The sequence below is a fragment of the Monodon monoceros genome, unplaced genomic scaffold, assembly GCF_005190385.1.
Source record: "Monodon monoceros isolate NGI ecotype Baffin Bay Population unplaced genomic scaffold, NGI_Narwhal_1 Contig1072_ctg1, whole genome shotgun sequence".
NCBI lineage: Eukaryota > Metazoa > Chordata > Mammalia > Artiodactyla > Monodontidae > Monodon > Monodon monoceros.
Window position 1 is genome coordinate 2,141 of NW_021696894.1, and position 21,877 is coordinate 24,017.

General features: G+C 36.2%; 1 protein-coding gene across 2 annotated transcripts; it reads left to right on the forward strand.

Moving 5' to 3' along the window:
• Nucleotides 1–742: 742 nt before the first annotated feature.
• Nucleotides 743–21,419, forward strand: CLK4 (CDC like kinase 4). 2 transcript variants are annotated; one of them, XM_029218527.1, is made up of 13 exons: nt 743–878; nt 3,694–3,854; nt 8,629–8,851; nt 9,912–10,002; nt 10,402–10,468; nt 13,271–13,387; nt 13,480–13,646; nt 13,853–13,947; nt 14,198–14,327; nt 17,101–17,183; nt 19,925–20,004; nt 20,730–20,820; nt 20,902–21,419. In XM_029218527.1, the coding sequence occupies exons 2-13, from the start codon at nt 3,694–3,696 to the stop codon at nt 21,040–21,042; spliced, it is 1,446 nt and encodes a 481-aa protein (XP_029074360.1). In that variant the 5' UTR covers nt 743–878; the 3' UTR covers nt 21,043–21,419. The 2 variants fall into 2 exon arrangements, with proteins under 2 accessions (XP_029074360.1, XP_029075078.1); XM_029219245.1 differs by lacking the exon at nt 9,912–10,002 and adding an exon at nt 5,763–5,908 and having other exon boundaries at nt 774–878; nt 20,902–21,416.
• Nucleotides 21,420–21,877: the final 458 nt, after the last annotated feature.

A 21,877-nucleotide genomic window follows, 5' to 3' on the forward strand; every position in this document is an offset into this window, starting at 1 on the left:
GAAATACCTTATCTGAGGTAAGCAAGCCCCTTAACGGGTCTCACTAGCTCTCAGACATTACTCTGCCTTGGTTAAATAAAACTGACTCACAGGAATAAATAATGGGGAAAAGTTTGTTAGGGAAACTTCCAGCTACCAGGAGGCAGGGACCACAACAGGAAAAATTTTGTAAGGAGTCTCAACTGAAACTTATTTTTTTGTTGTTTTTTATTAGGAACACAGGCCTTAAAAAGATAAGCACCTCTGAGCTTGTTTCCTAAGACATCCTATTTATCGGAATCCATTTTTAGACAGGACGTTCCAAGCGGGCTGGACTACACAATCGCGTTCACTGAGCTAACCCCAGCACCAGCCTGGGCTGGTTTGCGGCTTGTCTATTGCGCGGTGGCTCCGCCTGCAGTTCAGCCGTGGTCCGGCCCACTGGGGCGGGAGAGCAGGAAACGGAGCCACGGTTGGCTCTGCTGAGAGGTGCTGCATTCAGAATAACTCCTCGAGTAACAGCAGACACGTGCCACAGGCTTAGGGCGTTTCCTCCCGGCTTCACCCAGGTTCTCCCGCAACGAAAACAATCTAGGGAGTTGCCTCAGCCACCGCACTTCTCGGAGCGTAGACTGCTCCGCCCGCGCAGCCACGTGGTGGAGGGCGGGGCCCGTCCCTGACGCCACACAGGGCTCCGCCCCTTAGGGGAGAGGCGGGAGCGTGTGAGCTCTGTTACGCAGGCGCGTTCGTCCTTTATAAATGGCGCTAGAAGCCGACAGTGGGGGGGTGTAGGGAGAGGGTGTTGCCGCCATCTTGTAGGATGTTTGTCGCAGCGACTGGGAGAGAAGACGGCGGTTTGGTGACAATTATTGGCCAAAGGGCCTTTTACTTTTGCGGAGGTAAGGTTTCGGATAGGGTGTTCTGGGCTGGGTGGTTTCCCAGTCTTTTCGGTCTCGAAGCTACGTGTCGGAAAAAGGACGGGATTCGGGGCCTCGGCGACCGGGGTTTCTTCGGGGCACAGCTCTGCTCGTGGCATTTGAAACCTAAAGTTGCCCAGGTGTCATGGTAGATTTAAAATCCTAGGGCGGAAAGGCCTCGGCTCTGCTGCTGACTCTTCTCAGAGAGGCCAGGCCACTCATATCACGGCTCCTTTAGGCCCGTGACTCGTCCCGCCGATCACGGTGAGACCCTGCGAGAGCCTCCTGGGGCAGAGTGTTTTCCTAGATCAAGCCTTACTCTGGGTCCCTGGCCTCGGCCGTTTGTAGCATTCTGGGATTTTCCGAGGTCAGACTTCTGCCTCTGAGTGCGCGAAAGGCCCTGACCAGGTGCCCTGGCGGAGAGGCGGGGGGTGGGGACTGGGCGTCCGAGGAACTGCTAGTTTGCGAGTCCAGGTGGTGGAATTTAGCTCGTGCTTGTGAGAGGTAAATACGGAGAGGCTCATCCTTTGTGCGAACTGTTTTTTTCCTAAAGTGGAGCATAGTATTGTTGCATCAGATCTGCATTTCTGATACTTATGCATCACACTGTCCTTGATTACTTAAGTAACCGTGAAATGCTTATACTATTTTTAGGAAACAGCGCTCCAAACTGACCACGTCAGCCACCTGGTCTTATTTTATAGCTATCTTTGTATGATTGTGCTCCATACATACACCCACAGGCTTCTTGTTATCCATTACATACAGTACTCTTGGAGCCATCTAATCATAACTTTAACCTATATAGATATTTTAATATAGATAACGTAAAATTGTCGGGTAATATAGGGTGTTAAAGGGCAGTAGAGAATCAGGTTTCTAAGATGGATATAAACATCCGATGTTTATTGTATCTGATATTTTTATTGAAGGATGTCCGATGATTCTAACATGTAGGATTCTTTGTTAATTAGAAATAGTGTGATAATTCTAGATAGTTTTTCTTTTTTTTGTATGCGAAGGAACCTAATCTGTGTAACCTGGATCTGGGATTCTTCTCTTGGCCTCCTGAGAAAATATTTCTGAACAGCAGAGGCGGCGGGGGTGGGGGGTGGGGGGCGGGGGGCGGGGCGGGAATGGCTTCCTAACAGCTGAATTAAATTTAAAGTAATGAACTTGGCTAGAGAAATAAAAACCTTTGGCTCTCCCAAGATGCTTATTTTAATATTTGCATATTGATAACTGTGGTTATTTAAGAATTCTGCCTTGGTGAGCTAGTTATGGCCTACTGACAGTAGAAGGAAAAAAACAAAGCTGAAGCAGACACACATGTTTTGCAAAAACTGCATTATAATAGTCATAGTAATAAACCTCAGTCATCAGATGTTGTAATTTTGCTTGCTATGATTTAAGAATGCTTAACTAAACAATTTTAAAGAGTTCCTGTGTGGTTAAAATACAATTTGGGTAATTGAAGGGTCAGAAGAATTCCACTAGAAATATAATTTTTTTTTGATGGCTTTTCTGATGGTCTTTTGGCTCAGGTTAATTTGTAATGTCATTTATTTCAGTTTCCCATATTCAAATGACTATGTAAATCAGAATGCTCACTTATCAGTTTCCAGTGAGAGCCCTGACTAGAGTTTTAGGATTTTTGTTGGACCTAAGAATCAACAAGAGAAGTGAGTTAAAAGATCTGAATATTTGGTGGCTTCGGGCTCTGATGGCATGATACCTACATTTCCTTAGGGAATACCTCCCAGGAGATGCCTCATTTTAAAGTCTTTTAATTCATTTGAAGTCTTTTAAATTTTTTACTTGAATTTGTTTGCTTGTTACTGAGTCATTTGGGCTAACTGCAGGGGGTTAACTAAGTTGGTTTTGCTCCATTTTACCTGTTTTCAGCTCCTTGCTGAGTTGTGAACCTCACCCTCTTCAACAGTTTGGACATCACTGTTAAAAACTTAACTGCTTTGTGAAAGAATTAAGATGGGAAGAGGCAGATAGGGATGACATTGTTAGAACACAGATCCTGATCCTGAATGGAACTTGTGAGGATGTAGGTGGAGTCAGGGAATTGTCACAATTATCTGATTTCAGTGTGACCGTATTCATCCTTATAGGTTCATTTCTTCACTCACCCCAGATCTACAACGAATATGTTTAATTTTAAGAATGGCTGCAGGATGATCTGAAAATAAAGTCATCTCCTATATTCAGTATCCCTAAGTGTTTCTCTGACTTCAGTGATTTGTATCACAGTATTTCGACAAAGCTGCATGACACTTGTGATATTTGTTTTAAATTAGTTCACATTTAAAGTTAACATCAATAACTTAATAATTTGATTATATCAATAACTTAAGAGATTAGTAATAATTTACCATAGAAAGAAGGTAATGATAAAAATAAAACCAAAAAAGTTATTAATTTCTAGCTAGATATTGTTGTCTACTGAAGGCTCTGAGCCTGAATCCTGACTCTTTTTTTAAAATGGCAGTTAGCAAGTGTTGAAGATATGCACCAAGCTGAGAATTTATCCAGAAGAATTGAAAGAAAATGTATTAAGGTCTCACAGTGTTATCATTTAGTACTAGGTGTGTATACTACTTATGATCATCTGACATACCAGTGGGATAGTGCCTCCATGCCTTGGGAACCATTACCTACGAAGATTTTAGAACCTGTACAACCCTATGTGCTGAGGTTTTTCTATTTAATATTAATGTGAAATATTTTATTTACTAAATATAACCATCTGTAAATTCCACAACTCACTTTTCATTTCCATTAACAGATGAGGCATTCCAAAAGAACTCACTGCCCTGACTGGGATAGCAGAGAAAGCTGGGGACATGAAAGCTACAGTGGAAGTCACAAACGGAAGAGGAGATCCCACAGTAGTACACAAGAGAACAGACATTGTAAACCACATCACCAGCTTAAAGAATCTGATTGGTAAATTACGCTTGAACTAGTACCATTTTAACACTAATAGTTTTAATGACTTGTCATTAGCGTATATAGCTTTCATCTGTCAGATTGTTTTATAAATCAGTCAACAAATACTCATTCAGAAAATATTTACTGAGTGCCTATTATATGCTAGACACTGCTGTGAATAGAACAGAGTTCCTACCCTCACATATCTGTGTCCATTTCGGAGCTGTAGGAGACAGTTGATTGAGTCCCAGCTGCCAGTAATATAGTTGGGGGAAATGAGACACACAAAAGTTAAGTAAGTGATTAAAGGACCAGTGAGTGCCTTTAACTTGTATGTAGTAGGGAGAGCTGTACATTGGGGCACTTATTTAGGGTTCCACAAATGAGAGATAATGAAGGGTGGGGAAGAGTTCATCCAGATGAGAAAAATAGCATGTGATGTGTGAGAATGTTAAAGTGTGTTGGGGATTAGTTGCTTATACTGTATTCTACAGGTTATATTTGTAGATAAGGCCAGTAGATATGTTTGGGATTTTTAGAAGCTTGGCTGTTGTAAGAAGGGCCTCAATAAAAATTTCCAATGGCATATGTCCTGTTTTATTGTATTTTTACCAGTATAAAATTTGGAGGTAATACATTTGTATAGAATTGAAGGAATTTTTCAAGTTTCTAAATGATTAAACAAAGCCTAGGTGAATAGAGTTTCTTTCATTCTGTCCTCCATTAATTTCCCTCTCTCATTTGTTTTTGTTGGTTCTATGTTTTCTCCTTGTTTTGTGCAGATGTTCCACTGGGACTGTTTGCCACATTGCTTTCTAAATTAGCCAACTGGGGTTACTTTAAAAAACAATATGTAATTTTTTTCCTTCTCCATGCCAAAACAGACTTGTTCTGTAGAACAGTGAGCTTGTTGGTAATCAGTGCAGACTAATCATTCTTCACACACTATCATATGGAGGGAAGAGAGAGAATCTATGCCAGGATTTCAATGACCTGAGCTAATTAATGTATTATACAAGAATATCTGTACCCTATATTGAGATAAATACAAAATACTCTGTAAGGCTTAACATATAGTACTAACCATTCATGGATTTATTATGCATTGTATGTGTAGAAAGGAAGTGATATGAATGATGAATGATATGAATGATATGAATGATGAATTCATATTCATAATTAACCACATAAAGATGTTACTGAGTCAGTGCAATGACCACTAGGCCAATAGTTTCTTCTTTGATATTGGCACCAGAGATGTCTGGTGGTAATTGCTCTCTAATCTGGAGTAATCTAATAATCTTTTTCAAGATTCAAAACTTTTCGAGAGTGTTTTTTGTAAAATTATTGGAAAAAAATGAAAAATACAGAAACGTATAAAGAAGGTATGCTTGGTAGGATGCTAGTCCCCCATTTGGATGTAAAGTTATTTCTTCTGAAAAATATTTTTGTATACAAATCTTTGCCTCTGAATATTTCCTGAAAATAGGTTCTAAGAAGGGACAGTTTCAAGTTAAAGGGTGTGAACTCTTATAAGGCTCTTGGTACATATTCACATATTTTTCACGTATTTTTCTAGAAAGTTTGTACCAAGTTACACTCCTACGACATGCTGTCACCAGTCTTGCCTATTTTGAAATGCCAAGAATAGTGTTTTGTTTTCATTTGAATTTTTAAATTTCTGCTGAATTTATCCTCTGTCATGTGCTTATTGAACACTTGAACATTTTTTTAATTAAAGTATATTTGATTGTGAACATTATTTTTGTATTCTTAGCCTATTTTTTCTATTAAAGTGTATTTTTCTTATGATTTATCAGCGCTTTTATTGGTTATCAATTATCTTACCTTTTTTCATATATATTTCAGAGTGTCTTTTCTTTCTGATTTGTAAGTAGCCTGTGAATTTCTCCCTTCCTACAGGCTTAATCACTTCTACACAGGAAGACTGATGTGGCTGTGAACGCTGTGAACACATTTTATATCCTTAAATGTCTTGTTGTAACATAGAGTATCAAGCCTTAAACCAGTGATTCTCAAACTTTAGTGTGAATAGAATCACTTTGGAGGTATGTTTAAAATGCATATTACCAGATTATTCAGTGAGTCTGACCTGGGGTCCAGGGATCTTCATTTTTAAAAATTCAATATTTCGATATTGTTAATAAACAGACCACCCTTTGAGAAACACTGTTTTAAGCCCTTTAGCCTGGCATGCAAGATTTTGGATGATCTGTTCCCAGCTTATTTATTTGCCTATGTTCCCCTATGTGAAAATTGCTCTTGCTGAAATTGTCTGCTTACTATTTCCTAAGTAACATGTAGACAAACTCATCTCTAAGCCATTCTGGCTAAAAGTACTCTATAAATGTAAGATGGTAATATGCCATTTTTCTTTCCTGGCATTTCTTCTACTTCCCACTTTGCCCAAATCCTGATTTCCCTTTAAGATGCAACTAACTGTTCCCTTCTTTTTCATGAAATCTTCCCTGACCATTTTAAGCATTTTGAGTTTTTTCTCCTAAGCACTCATATCCACGCTTTCAACATTTCCTGCATCGTTGAGTTTTGTTTAGGTCTCAAACTGAACAGTTATTTGTTGGCAGGGATTTTGCCTCATATATATTTTTTACCTTCCACAGGACCTGTGTGGAAATAAAAACGAATGCCCATAGCCTCATTAGTCTTGGCTGTTTTGAAGAACTACAGTGAAATATTCACTGGACATTCAGTGAATATTTTTAGAAATTAAATCAGTCTGTTCATCCTGTTCACTGTGTCCATATAGCCTTTATAATTCTATATATATTTATATATATAGAATATATATATATTATATATATTATATATATTATATAATATGTATATATAATATATAGTATATATATAATATATAATATATTATAATAGTTTATATAATTAAATAATTTCTTTATATAATTAATATATTAATAATATATTATATATATAGAATATTATAATTATATATATATTTATATATAATTGTTTATATAATCTCTAAGCCTTGGTTGTTGTAGGTTGAAGAGGCCCTCATCTTTTTAGTTTATCCTCATGGTATTACTTCACTCTATGTTTGTTATTCTTTAGATTATTTATGGATTATCAGCAGCTCTAATTTCATGCACTAGTCCAGCTAAGGATTATTAGTGTTAGAGTTTTCCGATAAATTTTAGACTTTTATGGGAAGGATGCCTTACAGAATTAAACAGATGCCCTTTAGAGTATGGTAATTTCTAGCTTGACGTATTGTAGATCTCTCCCTTAACGGTTCCAAGCAACTGATCAGATCCCTGACTTAGACCCAGATTTAGACCCTAATATCCTGAGTTGTTTCTCCAATGGCTAGAACTTAAGGCTGACACTGGGGAAAGGGGGTTTCTGCATCTCCCCAGCCTGGATTTGATGCCAGCCCTGTTGAGTAGCAGTTTTAGAGATGCTTCTCCTTTATTTCTGTGTAAAGCAGCCTCCTGAGAAAAAGAATGACAACATATTCTGGGAAAAAGAAAGAGGTTAGTGAGGGCAGTCTAGTTAACATCTGTCACTCCATTGCTTGTCAGGATTATTTTAGCTGGTGTGTCTGACTGGGCAGGTGTCCCCTCTCTCCCTCAGTGCTCCATTTGCACTGAGGGATCTCTTGAAGCTTCACACTCTGTTGAAAAGGACACTCATCCCAGGTAGAGAGGGGGACGGGAAACTGGGCCAATTGAATCTTTTTCTTTCCATCAGATCAAGGCTGCTTAACTGGAATCCATTGACTTCCTGAGGTCCATGACCTCTGAAATTCCTTGCCAAGTTTTGTTTACGCATTTGTGCGTTTCTTAGGGGAGAGGGTCCATATCTCTCAATCAGATTTTCAAAGGGATCTGTAGATTCAGAAGTTAAGCACTATGGCACCAGATGATGCTGTTTTTCCTGAATTCTTGTTTATTTCACAAGCAGGAGTGACAAATTCAAAATGCAAAGGGAAGTAGGGGGTTGGGAAATCCTAAGCAAGCAATTACAAGAACCTTTTCTCATTTGAGGGGGATATATTTTAGATATTTTTGGCACATGAAGCAGCCTTCAAAAGCTGTGTTGTCTATTTCTCAGAGAGATACAGGAAGCTCGAAATAGAGGAGAGGAGATGGAATAGGTGGTGTGTATAATAATACTGGCACATACTATAGGATTTAGAATGTGCTCTACAACCATGGCAAATCATTTTCCTTCTAGGGATCTCAGTTTAGTCATCTGTAAAATGAGAGGCCTGAAATATATTTAAGATTCCTTTAGCTCTAATACACCTTTCATGAAAGAACTCTGTGCCAGAGATACCTAACTTACATTAAGAAGGAAAGGAATCCTGTTTTGCCTGCCTCATATTGTGTGTGGCTCTGAAAAAAGGAAGAGAGCTTAGTTACAGATGCATATATCACAAGATTGATGAATTTCAGAAGAGCAGTTTTGTGAATTTTTGGTCTTAACTTTCACCAGAAGGTAAAGGGACACTTAATCAAGTAAACACTGAATATGTTGAATGATTTGACCCAAGCTTTGTTCCTTCATAGCAGTATATATTAATAGAGATATATGTTCCCCTTTACTTGTTGGTTAAAGTAAAATTATTTAAGTTTTGTCAGTTAAATATAAATTCTAATTCATCAATTTGTATTTTTTTCTTTTATTGAGTTAGCTGTTTTAAACCACGAATTCTTGAGAGAATGTTTTATTTTAACCACGTTATTCTAGAATGAAGAGAGTAATTTTAAATCCTTTAATGTGTTTGCAGTCATTATTTAGAAGCAGGGTCCTTGAATGAGAGAGATTATCGGGACCGGAGATACGTTGATGAATACAGAAATGACTACTGCGAAAGATATGTTCCTAGACATTATCACAGAGACGTTGAAAGCAGTTATCGAATCCACTGCAGGAAATCTTCAGTCCGAAGCAGGAGAAGCAGTCCTAAAAGGAAGCGTAATAGACACTGTTCAAGTAATCAGTCACGTTCGGTATGATTGATTTTGTTTTTATTTTGGGTGGATACTTATTTGTGTGTAAAAGCTCTTACTGAGCCAATAAATTTGAAAAAGTTTATAATACTATATGAATATAATTGTGTTTATATTACTTGAATCCTTAAAGGAAACTTCCAAATTCTTACAACTAATCTGTATTTATTAGTTAGCCCTCATTTGCCCACATTTACTCATTGTCTGCAGACCAGATCATGAGTTTCTTGATTTTAATGTTAAAAATATTTTTATCTTTTATAACATAATCATACGAAAAGATGAAGCACCCATCTTTTCTTTCATCTTAAACGTTTTTTACTTTAAAAGAAACCCCTTTCCCAGTACTTGGAGACAAATGTAGAAAGTTGCACTGGCGGATACTTACCCTGTGTATAGCACAGGCTCCAGTTAGTTCCATTGGAGTTCTGAAAGTGGGTGCTGAAGGGGAAATTATTGTCCAGAAAGCCTGCCCTTTTTTTTTACACTCATGAATCTTCACTTGTTTGCAGTAAACTATGAATTATTTTCCTCCCCAAGTTTTCTTCAGTAGAACTATCATTGATTAGATCGAACATTGACATTAGCCTTTATTTTCCCCTTTTATTTTAATTAAGTATGTTTAAAAATATTGCTAAATATCAATTTGAACTAATCTTGACATTTTAAAACATTTTCCTGACAAACTAGACATCTCAACTCACAGCATAGGCTATTTTATAACAAGAGATTAATAGATCATGACATTGCATTCTTTAAATTTCAGACTTCAATTAAGTCAGTATTTTAAAGAGACAATTGTGTTGTTTTTTTCTATTGCCACTTTAAGTATCTTATCTGAAAATCTGTTCCTTGCCATGTTTTTCTTCTGTAACATAAACTGTGCCTTGTGAATTTCTGGGGACTGAATTTGAAATTGCTCCTGCCAACTGTTCGTGGCCTGGTGCTTATCTGAATGCCTGAATATCTCCCCGCTGAATGAATTGCGTATTCTGCCCTGAATTCACTCTGATATATTGATTGGCTGGATGATCTTGGTGCTGCCCACTTGCCGTTCCAGAAGAGCCACCGAAGGAAAAGATCCAGGAGTATAGAGGATGATGAGGAGGGTCACCTGATCTGTCAAAGTGGAGACGTTCTAAGAGCAAGATGTATAGAATATTTTTCAACACTTTTTAAACTTTTCAGACAGAATAATCTTTTTAAGAATAGTTTGTCAGCGGGGGGGCTAAAGAACTCTGCATTGCTTTTTTGTTTTGTTTTTCGTGGGTTTGTTTGTTGTTCTTTTGTATTTCTTCTTTTCTATAGAGTTTAAATATTTCTACTCTAAAGTTCCAAAATAATCAGTGGAATTTGAGATTAGAGCAAGAATGATAGCTCTATCTAAATTATTTTTGTAGCAGCTGAAAATAAAATAATTTGACTGCTGGAACCTTAATTATGCTTTAATAGAGATCATTTGAAAATATTCCACACTTAAGCATTCATTATTTGAATAACTGATAATTTGTACGCAGGTACTTACACTTCTTTCTCCCCCCTCACTTTAGATGAAATCGTGGACACTTTGGGAGAAGGGGCCTTTGGCAAAGTTGTAGAGTGTATTGATCATGGCATGTAAGTTTGTTGTTTTTCTTTTTTGAACATTCTGATATTTTTGGTGGAGAAGGATCCATAATTTAAATGAAATGGAATTTAAGTGGTAGCTATGTGTTTTCCTGGGAGGTATAAGTATTCAAAAGTTCTTGAACTGTGTATGATTTATTTACCGTAAGTATGGATTTTGATCAAGAATGCTAAAAATTTTTATCAGATGGAGTTCATTGAAATTAATGTGAATGTTCAAGTGAAGAGTTTCCCAGAACTTAGGTCCTTAGCTTTCTATAAGAGATTTGGAGTGCTTTACCCTACTTTTGAATTGCAGAGACAATAAATTAGCATGTCTAATCTTCTTGGTTCAAAAACTTTTATTTCCAAAGGAAATGTTTTCCTCTAGGATCTCTATTCTGTGGTTGCAAGTTTTTATGTAAGTGAATGTCTTAAAACAGTTTAGTGGAAACCGCACATTTCTAAATTGACATCTAAACTTTTCTTCATAAAATAGTTGAGGATGTAATTTCCAGCTTATTGTAAATGCTGATTTTTTTAAAAAAACATATCTCTCTTTTTAAATATGTTTGGAGGAATCTAAATACAACAGCTTGATACCTCCTGTCATCCATGAACAAAGTTTTCTTGAATACTTAGAAATGCTTTATCCTTGAACTTACTTCATTTTTCATAGAGAATATTATCCTAAATGTCTTTTATTATCACCCTTTCCTCTCTATGACAAAAATGTGAACATAAAGTAAAATTTTAAGATATTTTGAAATACTTTGACTTAGGAAAGTTGCTAAGCATTCCCATATATTCTTCACCCAGATTCCACAAATGTTAACATTTTACAGTATTTAATCATTCTCTGTATTTACATGTTTTATGTATTTTCAAGTTTTGCCAGCTCATCTACAGACCTGATTCACATTTCACTAGTTGTCCCATTAAGGTCTTTTAAAAATTTCTTGAGGTTCTAAGACTTGAGTATTTGAGATATTCCAATGAATAGTATTCAATTGATCAAGTACAAATCTGTTACAAATTTTGATACTTATTAGACCTAAAACATACAATGTAATTGAAAATATATCTCTTATTGAGATGGTTGGGGCCTTTAAAAAATGAGTTCATGTGTCCATAGATAAATCTTACTGTTTTAGCATTAAGTTTCCATTTTTCGTTTTTTTTTAATTGACAAGTAATATGAAAGCTTGTAAGTTTAAGGTGTATACGTTGGTTTGAAACATTTATATACTGCAATATGATTGCTATAGTAGCATTAGCTAACACCATTATCCATTTTTCATTTTTATAGCTATTAGCACTGTTCATTTTTATAGCTTATTAGCAGTTAGAAAACTTGGCCATACGATTAAATAGATGAGACTAGAAGAAGTTTTGTCACAGCAGTTTTATAGTAATTCTTGTAAGTCTTGAGATATATGCTATACATCATAGGGAGATAAATCATTAAAAATTTATTTTGATGATTATATATCAGCCCACAACTTCACTGGGGCCTTGTCAAAAGAAATGAGTTTGGAACAGGTTTGCTATCCAACCACTAGAAAAATTTGTTTGCCTCAAAGATTTTTTTTTTTTTATAAACAGCCTAGGGCACAAACCTTGCCATATTAATTTCGTGTGCATGGGGTTCTCTTTTGTAATGTGGGAAGGCCATAGTGAAAAATGCAGGGTTGACTGCTGGCTTGTATTCAAGAAGATCAGGTTTAGAAAAGAGGACAGAAGGAAGCTGAAGATTTGGAAATCCCTTTCCTCAAAATCATTTATGGCTTTTTTTTTTGGCCGCACCACGTGGCTTGCTCGGCTCCCCGACCAGGGATTGAACCTGGGCCTACGGCAGTGAAAGCTCATGTCTTAACCACTGGACCACCAGGGAATTCCCTCTGTACTTTTTAGGAAGTATTACAGATGTCCCGGTCTAAAACACGCTGCCCTACATTGTTGCTATTTATACCTATTCGCATCCGTGAATGCACTAAACATTTTTTTGGCTTCATGACTTATTGGTGTCTCCTTTGCCGGAATTATCTAACAAACTGATAGTTGTCTTCCTTCTCTGAAGAAGTCTAAGCTCCCCTAACCCTGATGGTTAGGCTCTTTCTTCTCTCTACTCCTTATACCAGGCACTTCTAACCTTATGATAAGTTGTTCAAGTGTCTGTCTTTTCCATTAGACTGTGAGGTACATGGGACAAGCCCTTTTTAACACTGATTCCAATGCAACATCTGGCACAGTCGGTCTAGCGTGGTGAATGAGTGAATGCTTTCAGCAGTAGTATGTTCTATTCAAGGTTTATATTTTTATGCTTTTTTTTTTTAAAAAAAACTACTTATAAAATCTAGGTAAATTTAAACTTTTGGAAACAAACATTAACGTTGATAAGTATTAAGAGAAATCATCACTCCGTATAATGTATATTTTGTCAAAATGTTTCGAAAAAATGTTTATAGATCTGCTATAATATACCCTGAAAGATTATTTTAGGAAAATAGCATAGAATGATTGGTACTTAATAAGATTATGCTTTAGAGCAGGGGTCCCCAACCCCTGGGCTGTGGACTGGTAGGAACTGGGCCTCACAGCAGGAGGTGAGCAGTGGGCGAACAAGTGAAATTTCATCTGCTGCTCCCCATAGCTTGCATTACCACCTGAACCATCACACCCTCCCCCCACCATGGAAAAACTGTCTTCCATGAAACCGGTCCCTGGTGCCAAAAAGGTTGGGGATAGCTGCTTTAGAGGATACATGTCTTCAGTGCCCTTCTGTACATTTACCATTTTCATTTTGTTTTTAAGGAGTGGCATGCATGTAGCGGTGAAAATCATAAAAAATGTGGGACGATATCGTGAAGCAGCTCGTTCAGAAATCCAAGTATTAGAACATTTAAATAGTACTGATCCCAATAGTGTCTTGTAAGTAATAAACTTGGAACTGTGATCCATTATGTTACATGAAATAATCAGAATTCTGTGAACTGAATTATTTTTATTCTGATCTGTTTTAGCCGATGTGTCCAGATGCTAGAATGGTTTGATCATCATGGTCATGTTTGTATTGTGTTTGAACTCCTGGGACTTAGTACCTATGATTTCATTAAAGAAAACAGCTTTCTGCCATTTCAAATTGACCATATCAGGCAAATGGCATATCAGATCTGTCAGTCAATAAATTGTAAGTATACTTGTTAAATTTTTAAATACCAGTAAATTAAAGGTTTTATTGTACAAGCAACATATCAAAACATTGTCACTAAAAATACACATTGCAAGTAAAGATGAAACCACTTTTGATCCCTACCTCAACTACTAATTCTCCTGTCCCCCGGTACAGATTAAATTTGTAAGTGAAACTAATAATGTCTTTTTGTTCTTTTATAGTTTTGCATCATAATAAATTAACCCATACAGATCTGAAGCCTGAAAATATTTTATTTGTGAAGTCTGACTATGTAGTCAAGTATAATTCAAAAATGGTAAGTTACACTTGTTTTAATTTTGGTAGTTGTCTTTAAAATTAATTTAGCTTGGTGATCCTTGGATGAGGAATTTTACCTTTGAGGCTTATTATATCCTGATGTTTAACCCAAAAAGGGTAATCCTTTGCCTTTCTCATGGGGTTATTTTGAAAATCAAAAAGATAATTCATGTGCAAGCCTTTTGGATAGTGCTATAAAATATTTCATATCTTTATTGATCTTTGTGTTTACTTAACTGTATCTCTAGAAACGTGATGAACGCACACTGAAAAACACAGATATCAAAGTTGTTGACTTAGGAAGTGCAACATACGATGATGAACATCATAGTACTTTGGTATCTACACGGCATTACAGAGCTCCAGAGGTCATTTTGGGTTAGTAGATACCAGACTTCCTGATATTTTAATTGAAAAAGAGATTTTTTGTTCTCTACAGCTTTTATTGGGGGGCAGGTAGTTGGGGGATAGCTGTAATTTTCTTAGCAGTGTACAGAAAATGTTTTCTGTTTTCATAAAAGCTGTCTGGACATTGCTATAAATATTTTTCCTGAGTGGGAAAAATGTGATATCATCTATAAAGATATTCCAGGTTGTGGTTATTTTTGAACAAGTCAGTCTTACAAGATCATAAGAGAACAAGCTGTATTGGCTAAGTACATGACAGCAGTATGATTTTGAAGCAATGTGGGCACCTCTTTTCGTCTCATCACAAATCATGGTGCTGGTGAAAATGCTAAAGATTGGGTTGGCAGATGTCTAGATGTAGGGTGGATGGAGGTTAAGAGGAGAAGAAAGAGGGGCTAGTCTAAGAGGAGAGCTTCTTTGATCATCTTTGACATGAGAAAGCATAGAAAGGAAAATTAGTTAAGGTGCAGGGTTTTTAAATATTAATAAAAGGGAACTCAGTGAGGGAGAGCGTGTCTTATGCCTCAAAATTTAAAAGTTCGAGACCAAGTCATGTTGATAGAGCAGGGAAGTCAGAGATGGCTTTGGGGGCTTGGAGACAGTGGGAAAAATTCAGATCAGGTGATATTGGGAGATAGTTAAATGGTATAAGCATATTACTTCACCAAAAGTAAGTTTCAACCGAGGTTGGATAGTAAAACATCTTTGTGGAATCAGTCTTTTCCACTTTTTACCTTTTGTGTAAGAGGACTTGGTAGTTCAGAATATGAGTGTGAAAGCAAACTAATGATGTTTACCTAGAGTAGAGAATTAGTAAAAGGGACAGGAAATTAAGAATATTATGTAGTGCTGGCTAGTAGAACTTTCCATGATGATAGAAATGTTCTATATCTGCACTATCCAACATGGTAGCCATTAGTAGCCACACGTAGACTACTGTGTACTTTCAGTATAGCCAGTGTGACTGAGGAACTGAATTTTAAATTAATTTAAATTTTAGATTTAAATAGCCACATGTGGCTAGTGGCTACCAAATAGGATAGCACAGGTTTGGAGCTCATCTTTGAGATTGATGTTACTAGGATTTCTGCTTAGTATGGTCTGAAAGAAGCTGCTGTGTTGCAGTAGTTTAGAAAGTGTATTCATGGTTGAGGACTGAAGGCTGCAGTGAAGGTAAAAGAAAAGAGTGTGGGAAGAGATTGTGGACAGAGAGGTATTTTCAGAGCTTAAAAAGAGATAACTTGCTGTGTTTTATCAATTTTAAGAAGAAGATTTTTCTCTACATTTTAACATGTGAGGGAACATAACAAAACAATTGGCATTTTTTCTTTGTTATAGGTTTGTAAAACAGTGGTGTATCTTACAGTTAGTTAATGGCCTCCTCCTAGATTGTGTAAGATACAGTGATTCTTAGTAATAATACAGTCCCATGTGTGGCCAGGCTGGGGATAGTTGATATAAATCTGAAATTGGGGTTATTGGTCTTTAGGAAAAGAAATGAACAGATGGGAAGATTAGAAGGGTTCTTTGTGTGTTTGTGAAGTGTTACTCCTGAGGATTAAGGCAAAATTAGGTTGAAGGAGGAAGATGTTGTCAGTTGCTGCCATTGAGGAGGGCAGTTGGTCTCATGTCTTGGGTGTTGGTAGTAAACAGAAGTTGGTAAAAGTGAATGATGTGAAATTCCAAAGAGTATGAGAGCTGACCCATAAGAGAATGAGGTAATTTACAGTCACTTGGGAGAAAGCTGGACTGGGAGACAGGAGTGGCTGGAAAAGAAAACTTTTATCTTAGATCCAAGCTCTATCATTTGCAGATTTTGTATGTGTTACTGTAAGTAGAAACCATGCTCCATTATCCTTTTGTTCAAGTGATAAGTACCATGAGGGTTAACAAAAATGGCTAAATCATAGTCAAGTTCCTTGAATATATTGTTTCTTCCTTTATCTTTAAATTCAGTAATGTTATTGAAAGTAATTGAAATGTCTTTTAAAGTAGGATTTATTTGTACATTATTGTTTTATTAAAAACTTAATCTTTAAAAGGTTAAAACATCTGTATGGTTTACTCTTTTCCTTTCTAATTAGATATAGACTTAAGGCTAGGTGTTTTTTTCTTTTCTGAATAATGTTACTCTTGAGAATTCTGAAGGAGAAAGTATATATGATCATATATAGACAACCTGAAAGTACATATATAGATACCTCTCCATGTGAACTTTAAATAGCTATATAATTCTGCTTATGGGTGACACTGCTTATAATATCCATTATAATTCTTACATAATTTATGTGACACTACTATTTTTTTAATGGAAGAAATAAACTCAGATATCAAGCTGATGGTAATTGATGAGGGGTTAGTAATTACATTCTGAGGATAATTATTGAGCTATGTTTGCACTAATAAAATGTAAAATTTCATAGAACAACCGTTAACTGGGTATAACAGTGTTCCTCATTGCACAAGCAATTCAGAGACTATGGAATATATGCTAATCCTTCTTATTTTACATAAAATGCTTCCTCCCCCAGGTTAAAATACTGTAATTTGATACAAGGATATGGAGGACTCTGAAAGCATAGTGAATAATGTTTGATATAAAACTAAAAATGTAAACCCTGAATTTACTATCATATTCTCCTAAATAGGCTATATAAAGAGAGCACCCACATAGGAAAAGATATTGTGTATTGGCAATTAAAAATTGTTGCATAATACAATGTTTGGTTTTGTTTTTAAATAGCTTTAGGTTGGTCTCAGCCTTGTGATGTTTGGAGCATAGGTTGCATTCTTATTGAATATTACCTTGGTTTCACAGTCTTTCAGGTATGTATTTAGTAAATGTTATTTACTGATTCATTATGAGCTTTAATGTTAAAGGCATGTTAAAGTTTTGGTTTCCATATTGGAAAGTTGCCATAGTGTCATTATTCTTAAGATTAAAACTTACATGCGCAAAATAGTCATCCTTCTCTAAAACCATAGTTGAATGAAATACTCCCAGTGAATGGTCATAATTCATTCTGCATGTGGAGCTTTTAAACACATGGTTCATATTGACTTCATATGATCCGTTTTATTGTGGTGCTCCTTCATAAATTTACATTAGTGTTACTATGGTCAGTTTTAATTCAGCTCTGGTTATGTTGCACTTTTATTAAAAGAATTCAGAAGCAGTAAGTTGTATTAAGCATCTATGACACCCTAGACACATTTCTAAGCACTATGTGTATACAAATGAAAAGACAGCATCTCTGTCCTCAAGGAAGTCATACACAGGATAGACATGGGAAAACGTACAGTACAATATGATACTTGCTATAATGGAACAATGTAGAAGGGAACCCAGAAAAGGTGAACGGTTAAGTTTCCTTAGAGAAGGCATCACTGAGGAGTAGGGAGTTTAATCCATGCTATAAGGAAGAGTAAGAGTTTGTCAGAAAACTAGAGTGTGTGATGGCCATATCAGGAAGAAATGGTATTCATAAATGCAACAGGCATAAAGGAAGCTACTCTAGTTGAGGAAGGATGAATAGTGCCGTCAGAGTGTCTTGGATAAATAGGAAAATGGTGTCAGTAGGCAAGTATTGATTCATAGTGGACTTGTTTGCCATAGAAAGGTATTTGTTTTATCCTAGGAGTCAGTGGTTTCCAAATGTAGACTGGTTGGTCTAAAATGAAAATGATTTTGTAGGGTTGCCATTCTGGCTTTCATTTAGAAATTATCTCTCCTGGTTTTTTGGTATTAAAATGTTCTTTCTGTGAAATGGTAATAGTTATTGGCTTACTTGGCAGAACAAAAAGGAGAAAATGTTATTTAGGTCTCTACTTTTTTTCCTCATAATTTTGCTTATGTCAGAAAACTAGAAGTCTTGAAAGCTTCAAGTGGTGTAACCATTGAAGAGGGTTGTGATTTGATCAAGGTGTGTTGTTGGATGGGGTGAGGGTGGTTAGGGAGTTCCTGGCTAATACTATCAAGGTTGATTTGAGGTTATGGCAATGCAGGATGAGGAGGGAGGAAGCTGTGATTAATTATAAGTCACTTAGGCGGCTGTTGCAGAATATGTGTTCACTGCTGTGGGGCACCTCACCAAACTTCTGTCTACTCTGTAGAGATCTGTTAAAAGTACTCTGAGATTGTAGACAAGTTTGATATCTAGAACATAGCTGTCGGTCATTTCTAGGGGGTGGTGTCTGGTTTTGTGGTAGTAAGCTATAGGGTCAAGGAAAAAGTTGAGCACAGTGCATGCTTTCTTCATTCTGACACGTATAAAATCCGTCAGATGGTTTTATGATTGTAAATCATTCTGAGATCTTAAGCGTCGATTATTAACTTTGGTTTGAGATGTGGTTTATATTTTAATTACACCCTCCAAAATAGTCTTCAACTAAGGAACTTTTTGAAGATAATGGAGCTTGTATTATTTATTCCTGTCACAAATTAAGAACATTTTGAAAGCAGTGTGCTAGGCACAGTAGCTAATGGATTTAAAAAGCATTGCACATAGACTCTGCTCTTCAGAACAAGGGTTGGCAGACTATATCCTGTCTGATGCCTGCTTTAAAAAACGAAGAAGAATATGTGGTAGAGACCATTTGTGACCATCCAAGCCTAAAATATTTACTGTCTGGTCCTTTACATAAGAAGTTTGCCAGCCTCTGCTTAGGAGTGTACCATTTAGTTTAACAATTTATTCTACTTTAGCCAAAGCTCTGCTACTGTGTAATTTAAGAATATGAGTTTTGACTTGGGTTCACAGCTCAGGTTTCCTCATTGATGAGCTATGTGAGCTTGAGCTAGTATCTTAACCTCTTTGAAAGTTATGTTCCCACATTCCTAGCTCAAGGTTGTTGTAAGAATTATTGGGACTGTATTTTTATTGTCTAGGATTAGTGTTACAAAGTTGCTATCCATTGGGTAATGGAGGTTAGTTAAGCAACCGATAAAATGAGTAGCCAGGTTTTTGGTAATCTTCCCCAGTCATCCCTCAGTTAAACAGTGCAAGTAATACAAATAAGGAAAAACTGTTCTGTTTCACATTAAACAAATTATTCCAACATTGTTAATCAACTGTACTTCAGTAAAATATACTTAAAAAGTTGTTCCTCAATCAGCTATACAGACCTTACCAATCCATTTCAGAAATCGGACAATCAGTATAGCTGATTCAGTTTTATTCCATCTTTGAAGTGGAGTGTAATATAAATTGTATAGCTGTCTAATCTAGTCCTTTTATGGAAACACTATTTTCTTTTTTTTCTTAACATTTATTTATTTATTTATTTATTTTTGTTGCATTGGGTCTTCATTCCAGCACGTGGGCTTCTCTCTCGTTGCGGTGCGCGGATTTTCTCTCTCCAGTTGTGGTGTGCAGGTTCCAGAGTGTGTGAGCTCTGTAGTTGCGGCTCGCGGGCTCTCTCGTTGTGGTGGGCAGGCTTAGTTGGAAAGTGGATTCTCTACCACTGGACTACCAGGGAAGTCCTGGAAACACTGTTTTCTTGTGTTTTCCTTTTATGTGCATGTAGGGAAATGGAAAGTGCTAAGTTTCTTTTTCCTATTTTTTTAGACTCATGATAGTAAAGAGCACCTGGCAATGATGGAACGTATGTTAGGACCCATACCAACACGCATGATTCAGAAAACACGGTATGCTTTTTAAGATTAAAGCCCTATATTGGGTACATGCAGTGGCCTATATTGAAACTATAGAAAACCCATCTTTGTTGTTATTGCTTATTCCAAAGACTGTAGATTTTGAATTTTTTTTCATGAAGTAGTTTTTGAAAAGTAATGCAATATTTACTTTGTGATCCAGTAATTAAAGTGGTGTTTTTATACTCAAGTTAACCTTTGCATAAGTGTTTTCCTAGGTTGATTTAAAAATAATACATAGAGTAGTAAAAAGCTTGATTTTGGAGTCATATCTAAGTTTGAATTCCAGACTGTTGCAAACCACATGTATGTCTTTGGACAAGAATACTATATGTGGTTTCAAAACATAGCTTCACCACAGAAGTCATCCAGGGAATTGTTAAAGATTTCCAGCCCCATACCAGATCTAGTGAAATAGAATTTACAGGAATGGATCTAGGAACCTCTGTTTTTGAAGCTGGCATTGTTTCACTTACGGTATTTGGGAACAACTTAGGTGGGATACTAAAACTTCATAGGGTACAAGATTAGGAAAAATATCATATAAGGTAGCCGATATAATTATTGCTGAGATTTTTAGAAATTGTATGTTTATATATATATAGAGAGAGATGTCTATGGTTTCATCTTTTCCCCCAATCCCCTGGTGGGGGCAGGGCAAGCATGTGGGGTTTTGGGGGGGTTGTTTCTTTTTTAATCCAGACGTCTCTTTCCTGTAGGAAACACAAGTATTTTCATCATAATCAGCTAGATTGGGAGGAACATAGTTCTGCTGGTAGATATGTTAGGAGACGCTGCAAACCACTAAAGGTAAAACAACAAAAAACAAAAAAAAAACTGTTTTAACTATTTTTTAATGTCTTTCTTAAACAAAGTCATTTTTCCCCTCAGGAATTTATGCTTTGTCATGATGAGGAACATGAGAAACTGTTTGACCTGATTCGAAGAATGTTAGAATATGATCCAGTGAAAAGAATTACCTTGGATGAAGCATTGCAGCATCCTTTCTTTGACTTATTAAAAAAGAAATGAAATGGAAATCAGTGGTCTTACTATACTTCTCTAGAAGAGATTATTTAAGACTGTGTCAGTCAACTCTAAACATTCTAATATTTTTGTAAACCTTAAATTATTTTGTACAGTTAAGTGTAAATGCTGTATGTTTTGTATCAATCGCATAATTATCTTGTTAAGCAAATATGGTCTTGATAATGAAATATAAAAGCTAAAATTAATTTTCCTTTTTTGAGATTAATTACCATTTTTAAAGACCTTTGGAATATCCTTTGTGTCCAGTGATAAATGTGATTGATCTTGCTTTTTTGTACATGGAGGTTGACTCTTGGAAGTGATTTTTGTGTTTTGTTTTTTGTTTTTTTTTTTTGAGTAAAAGGAAATCTTGACTACTTCATTCTTAAAAGAATATTCTTTATTTACCTCAAACTTAACTTTAAAAGTTTTTTCTGTAATTGTTGAACAGGTAATAAGTATTATTAACTCTAGGTAGGCAGGTATTAGAAACCAAAACCCGTAGGAACTGTTTGCTGTTGGAATTTCATTAAATTGTAAGTATTGTTCTTTTTCATTGGGTGATGTCAGTGGTGGTAAGTAGCATTCATGGAAAGACATCCAACTTGTGCATCGTAATAGGTTAATAAAACCACATACACACTTCGTTTAAGATTAAAGTCTAACTGGAAAGTTAGCTTGGAAAGTCCTGTTTTCCAATGGCTATTTATGTAGTTAGTCACAAACGTAGAAATAGGAATTCTGATGACTGAGGTTTTTGTTTTTAATGCCAAATCTTCAGGAGTCTAGAAATTGTCCGATAATCTGTTTCCTTACCATATGAAGTATAAATACTTAA

Bases quoted from the DNA above. Each gene is read 5' to 3' on its own strand.
- CLK4 (XM_029218527.1), top strand. From the start codon at position 3,694: ATGAGGCATTCCAAAAGAACTCACTGCCCTGACTGGGATAGCAGAGAA. The intron at 10,469-13,270 runs GTAAGTTTGTTG...TTTGTTTTTAAG, and splicing joins GAGTGTATTGATCATGGCAT to GAGTGGCATGCATGTAGCGG. The intron at 13,388-13,479 runs GTAAGTAATAAA...GATCTGTTTTAG, and splicing joins ACTGATCCCAATAGTGTCTT to CCGATGTGTCCAGATGCTAG.